Here is a 7,070-nt window from a genome sequence, read left to right on the forward strand (position 1 = left end):
GGAGAGGTCGAGTAGAATGAGGGCCACTGTTTCTCTGTTGTCCAGTAGTGTTCGGATGTCGTCTGTTGCTGCGATGAGGGCGGTTTCAGTGCTGTGTTTGGCTCGAAAGCGTAAACAGTAACACTCGTGGAGGGTGCAAAATTTGCGGTATAAATAACCAACTGCTAATCAGACTAGGGGAATTAATTAAAACCTACATGCAACCCATTGAGCTGACCCTCCTAAAGATTGAAAAACAGATAGCTGCTCTGACTGCAACTCCAAGCACCCAAAAGGGGATGGGTCCTACACAAACAGGGATGCAAAAAGCGAAAATCAAAACCCCTAAGGCAGGGGCGCGAGCCACAGAAGCTGCTACTGTAGTGACATCCGTAAAACCAAAGCCCTCCCCTGTAGGGGTGAAGAAGGGCCCTGATACAACAAAAACTCTAGCCCCCCCCTAAATCCCCGAAGTCTGTCCAAACTAAGCCACCAGGGTTACAAAACACTAACACCAGGTCCAGGGGGAGGGGTGGACACCCAATACATCTACCACCAGAAGCAAGTCCCTATGTGGTGATTATGACTGGGGTTCCTGAGCTGAGTCCAAATATGGAGGAACCAGGTTGGTCTTTAAAAAACAAGGTACTGCACTGGTTGTCTGTCAATAGACCTCTACCACCGTACTCTGCTAGTAGAGTCTCAATGGTTCGCAGGGTCCCATGGATAGGCAAGGAGCCGAAAAGAATCCTGGGAGACTGCGTTATTGTCAACTTTGATGACCCACTCACAGTTGAGCACATTTGCTCCTGGGGTATGCCAGCAACAAACGATGGGATAGACACAAAAAGACTCTCCTACTTCTACCCACCAACATCTCGCTATAACGAAGCCCCAGAATGGAACTGGACCCAAGTAGGAAACTGGGACAGGAGAAGGGACTGGGTTGACTGGCCCGGATATGGAGGTAGAGATGCTGCTCCCTCCGTAGGCTGGAGAGGCATACCACTCGTAAACAGATTTGACTGCTTAGAAATAGTAGATTGACCACCATCGCGTACCGGTCAGGAAACCACAGGCCCTCTGCCCTCGGGGTTCAAACCCTTACACTCATTTTCAAGCTCCCTGGGATCATGCTCCACAAACGTTATCCCCGATATGACAACTGAATTAAAACTAACAACACTCACCTCCCCTGTAGAAATAACCTCTGATTTACCAATGTCTTTAGTCGCAATACAAGAAATTAACGAGACACCTGGTAACATGGGGAAGGTAGTTCTCCCAGGATCAACAGAACCTGATTTATTGCAAAAGAACTTCAATATCCATGACCATTCCACTGCTCCAACACCAGACTTGTATCCACGGTCAGGTACATTAGTTTCCAACGCTCTCTCTAACATTAGTGACCAGGTAAATTCTACTTTGAGCCTCTCTGTCCTGTTTTGGAACGTTGCCGGCCTCCGCTTCAAGATAAACCACAAACCATGGCTAGACACAATTAGTGCACATCAAATAGTATGCTTACAGCAAACCGGGACATTTGAGCCTATACACATCCAGGGTTACAAAACATACCAATTTCCACCTAGTTCTAAAACTTACGGTAGACCTAAGGGAGGACTAGTAGTATATACCACAAACAACTTACCATCTATGAATTTAACTGTCCTTCTGTCCAGCGAGAATGTCCAAATCTTAAAGGTCTCATTTAACAAATGTACGTTGTACTTTTTTGTTAATTTTTATAATAACCTCCAGCCTGCTGAATGTGTCAAAATTCTAACTGAAATTACATCCTTTCTAATCAAACAACGGAACAAATACACCTCCCTTACTTGTTATGTGATTTGGGGAGGGGGGATTTTAATGTTTCTCTGTGTAATAACCATAAGAACGGTACCTGTGGTCTCCAGGACGAAAACAGATGCTCCGTGATTCATTTCACACATACGATTCTAGGTAACTGCCTAAATGAGTGTCTTTTTTTCACTAGAGTTGGAATATGCAAATGACCTTGTGGAACCACCCGCTGAATTCCTTCCAACATTTCATGGAAGGGGCCTATCAAGCATCATTGACTACATTCTATGCTCCCAGATAATAAAGGGTCAACAGAAAACTTTTAAAACAGGTTCAGACATTAGTAGCGACCACTTTCCTAATAGCGTTACCCTGTCAATTAAAAATGCTTTACCCCAATTAACTAGGGTCAGTTTATTAAATCAACAATCATTGTCCATGGATAAAGTAAATGGCTTTTCTGTAAAATGGACCAAAATCGACCTCGAAGCAATCACTGGCAAAGTGATATCCAGAGCCCTCCCATGGATGAATAATTGTCTGGCAACAGATTCCTCACCCCAGTTGATTATATCTAGCTTCCTGGAAATTATTAGAATTATAAGGGAAGAACAGTTTTGTAATCAAAAACCCAGAAAAACGGGAAGCCAAAGGCTGGTTTAATTCAACCTGCCGTAAAGCCTTAACTGACTTAAAAAGAGCCCTACACAATCAAGGCAGAGATTCTGCCGAGATTGTTAAACTTAGAAAGGCTTATAAATTGGCACAGCACAATCGCGAAAACGAAATCAAGAAGAATCTATGGGCCCAATTACATGAGAGCTGCCTACGCAAAGACAGTTCTCTGTTTTGGCGAACGGTTAAAACACCCTTTTTTGCAGATGTCACATCTCTTCAACATCTAGATGTGGCAGTGACGGCCGACGAGTGGGTGGTCAATGCAGAGATATAAGCATTAAACAGAGTTGGACTCAATGAGGCTCCCTGCACAACTCCACACTTGATTGTTTGTGATTTGGAAGAAAATGAACCTGTTGTTCTCTTTAGGTTCTATTATGTAAAAGTGAGCTAAACCATTGAATAGTTTTGAGTGTAGCCCATTTTCATGTAAAATGTTCATCAGGGCGCTATGAGATACAGTATCAAAAGCCGCTGACAAGTCCAAAAGGATCAGTGTGGCAGCTTTACCATGAGCCACCAGTGTCTAATGTTATCCAACACTGCAAGTAAAGTAGCCTCCTTACTATTCATTGCCTCAAAGCCGCCTGTGAAGGATCCAAGAGATCATTTGTCTCAAAATAGTCAAATAATTGTTACAAAACCTTTGACAGGGAAAGAAGTTGGGAAAGTGATCAGTAGTTCGCAAGGTTAGAGACTTCTAAACCTATTTTTTTTTGCCAGTGGGAATACAATAGCTTGTTTCCATGAATGGGAAAACACAGCAGCATCAATCGATTGATTTTGAAATTGTGTTACATAGAGGCATACAACCGGTGTTAACCAAGAGAAGATAGAATGTGGGCATGGATCCAGCAATGATTCAGATTTTACTTCTGGCATTGCCTTCACTACTTGCCATTCCGTTAAAGGGACAACGTTTCCTAAGTGAGAGAGTGCTTCATAGTGGGGTTCCAAAGCTTCCCAGTTAATATTCTCCGGTGTAAGTTGAATTTTAAATATAGAGTACATTTGGGAAACGTTATCAAAGAAAAAGTTACAAACTTTCTCACAGTTATCTTCCGAGGAAATCAATGCTTGGGAAATACCAGTTGGCTTACAAAGTTCCTTCACTATTTTGAATAGCTCTTTAGTTCACTTAGTATTTTCTTCAATTCTCTTAAAAAGTATGATTTCTTAGTATGTTTAAGGGCGTTGAGATACTTCTTTAGCTCCTCTTTGTAGATTAGCCTGTCATCGTTCTGTTTGGTTTTTCTCCATTACGTTACACCGATTTGTATTTCCTTTTTAACAATCTAAGATCTGTTGTGTACCATTGTTCAGATGGTAATTTCCTATTTAGTTTGTTTTCTTTCCTGATGGCACACTGATCTCATGTGTTGGGTATTTCTAAGATTAAAATCTCTACCTGTTTGGGGAGTGCCCTTAATGCAATTTGTTCTCCTAAAGAAAAGTGGGAAGCAAACAGGTCTGGAGTTATAAAATTCCACAACCTTTGTACCCCCTACTGTAATTTGAGATGCTATTTGCAGGACACACTATCGTATATATTGTTTGTATAAAATATGCTTATGCTTTGCTTGAAAGCTTCAATAAAAATAATTTAATAAAGGAAAAAGTTGCTATAAGGACAAACCCTACGCTTGGGTTGGCCAATGAAAAAAAAGTCAAGTCTTGACTTTCAGAGTGCTTTGCATAAGATTCCAGTAGGGGCTCACATGCTGTTTTTGTAGGGTTGCTTTGACTACTGTGGTATCAGTAACATGCCACCAATTTGTTGAAAAAATATTCAAATACCACCAGGGTATTTAAGTACACAGAATTACAGTCCTTTTGCTTCCTCTTAGTCTTTTCTCCAATGAATGGCAAGCCATTAGTACTGAACCATCTTCTCTTGGAATGATTTACAAAATAGAATGAATCCTACATTTAGACATGTGAGCTATACCTGGGAAAATATCATATATTCCAGAAACAGAAATAAATGATAAACACAGATAATAAATGTTTCACAGAAGTTGTAAAATGGTTACCTGTACAGGAAAGGAATGTACTTAGCAAATGTAGAAGTCACAGGCAGACAACAACAGGTTAACAAGGTAATTTATTTTCATTGTACATAATTACTCGACAACTCTTGTTCATAACTTTTAATTACATTATGAGACCTTGTTCTGAGCCCTTTACTATGTTTGGGATACAAGTGAATGATTCCCTATGAGACACTAATAGTTTTTCTAATAGAAAAAGATTGAAAAGCAGACGCTTTTCACCACATCCCATGATGATCAGGGTATACATTTGAAATGTTGATTATACATTAATTCTGACTTCTAAATGCATCTTTTGTTGATATCTGGTCTGAACAGAATGATGCAACACTTGGGAATGAATATGCAGCCGAGCAGTCCAGCACTGGAAGCCAAGATGGCAAAGATCTCCACGGCCACCATGTATCTACCCTTAGTGCTAAGGTAGGCTGGAAGGAAAGACACCCAGACGCTGCAGAACACCAACATGCTGAATGTGATGAGCTTGGCCTCGTTGAATCTATCAGGAAGGTTCCTGGCGAGGAAGGCCACAGTAAAGCTGGCAAAGGCCAGCAGACCCATGTAAGCAAGCATCCCATAGAAAGCAGTGACAGAACCGTTGTCACACTGTAGGATCACCTTTCCAATTTCAGACTGAGTGTCAGTGGCTGGATGAGGAGGATAAGTGAGCAGCCAAGTGAGACAAATTACTACTGCCCCTAGTGTGCCCACGAGGACCATAGCAGCAGACACCTGAGATCCCAGCCATCTGCTTAACCTGCTACCTGGCTTGATGGCATTGAAGGCAATCACAACAGTGATGGTTTTCACCAATACACAAGATACAGAAACAGTGAAAATAATGCCAAATGCAGCTTGTTGGGTCAAACATGTCAATAATGCAGGGCGTCCAATGAACAGAAGAGAGGTGAGGAAGGCCAGCAGCAGAGATACAAGGAGAGCGTAGCTGAGATGCTTGTTATTGGCCTTCACTATTGGGGTGTCCCGATATCTGAGAAAGATTCCCAACAAACCAGCTGTGGACATGGATAGTACAATAGCTACAGATGCCAACACTGCTCCAAGGAAATCACCATAAGAGAGATAAACAATGGCTTTCTGGATACAAGCATCCTTTCTGTCTTTGGGCCACTGGTCCTCCGGGCATTTTACACAATTTTCCATATCTAAAATATAAAATATAAGAAGAAAATGAAGTTAAAGGTATAAATATTGCAAGTAGCTGATCAACATAACAAAGCACACATAACACTGAACCTGACATTTGATAAACAATGTTCCAAACGTTTCCCCCTGAAACAGCTATAGCTGCTCTTAGACTTTAAAGATACTATAGGATCAATACATTATACATTGGGCCAGATGTAGGAGCCCTAATACCGGTCGGTAACAGCTGATTTTGGCCGTTATCGACCAGTATTTGGCTTTTGAGATGTAGGGGGCATCTGATTTACAGAATCGGTTAATTTACTGATTCGGTAAATATACAGAATCGGTAAAATACCGAATCGGTAAATTGACTGATTCTGTAAATCAATATGTAGGTGGCACTTCACAGAGTGCCACAGGCCCTTTAGAAGTCGGTATTTACCACCAAATCCTATTGGGTGGTAAAATACCGATTTCAGGTGTACATGCACATCTGTGCATGTACACCTATGCCATGTGACAGACAGACATGCCCTTAGGGCATGTATGTGTGCCACATGGCACACAAGCCTGCACTTGGGGTGCTACAGGGTGTCAAAGTGACACCCCGTTCCCCCTGCCAGGAATCGACATTTCCCTTTGATTCCTTTGGGCTTCAAAGCCCATAGGAATCAATTGGAAATACCGATTCGGTATTTACTGAATCAGTAAATACCGAATCTTACAGATTCGGTAATTGTGTTTTAAAAATTACCTACATCTGCATACTTCTAATTTACCGATTCATAAATACCAAATCGGTAAAATTCGGTATTTATGAGTCTGTAAATTATATTTACCTACATCTGATCCCCTTGACATGGCGAATTATAGGCCCATTTCTCTACTCCCGGGACTTAGTAAAATTGCGGAAAAGTTGGTAAATTTCCAGCTATCCAATTTCCTTGAGTCCAACGGTTTACTGAGAAGCTCACAAACTGGTTTTCGCCCTGGCCAAGGCACCAACACCGCCCTGCTGGCAGTCGTTGAAGAAGCAAGAAGCAGTTTGGATTCGGGAGGATCAGTGGCAGTGAACCATCAAGTGTTACTTCAACGGCTGTCAGAGGTCGGGGTGTCAGGGAATGCGCTGAAATGGCTGCGGTCATTTCTTAGCGATCGGACCTATCCGGTATGGGAAGGTAGCGCACACTCGGCATCCATTCACCTCCATTGTGGAGTACCGCAGGGCTCCTCCCTGAGTCCCACATTATTTAATGTGTATATGGCCCCCTTGGAGGATGTGGTGGCTCCATTTAACATCAAAATCGTGAGCTACGCCGAAGATACCCAGATGGTGTTTGCCCATTCCGAGGCCACTGAAAGTCCCCACTTACTGCACTCCTGCCTGTCCAAAGTTCACACCTGGAT

The 7,070-nt window shown here is 42.3% G+C and overlaps 1 protein-coding gene across 1 annotated transcript; it reads right to left on the reverse strand.

Moving 5' to 3' along the window:
* Nucleotides 1-4,796: 4,796 nt before the first annotated feature.
* Nucleotides 4,797-5,678, reverse strand: LOC147725841 (vomeronasal type-2 receptor 26-like). The gene has a single exon (XM_086962798.1). It carries the CDS (start codon nt 5,676-5,678, stop codon nt 4,797-4,799), a length of 882 nt encoding a protein of 293 aa, XP_086818924.1.
* Nucleotides 5,679-7,070: the final 1,392 nt, after the last annotated feature.

Source organism: Lissotriton vulgaris, chromosome 3_1 (assembly GCF_964263255.1).
Source record: "Lissotriton vulgaris chromosome 3_1, aLisVul1.2, whole genome shotgun sequence".
In the NCBI taxonomy this organism is placed as follows: domain Eukaryota; kingdom Metazoa; phylum Chordata; class Amphibia; order Caudata; family Salamandridae; genus Lissotriton; species Lissotriton vulgaris.

Excerpts from the sequence above, each read along its gene's own strand:
- LOC147725841 (XM_086962798.1), bottom strand. The coding sequence starts at position 5,678 with ATGGAAAATTGTGTAAAATGCCCGGAGGACCAGTGGCCCAAAGACAGA.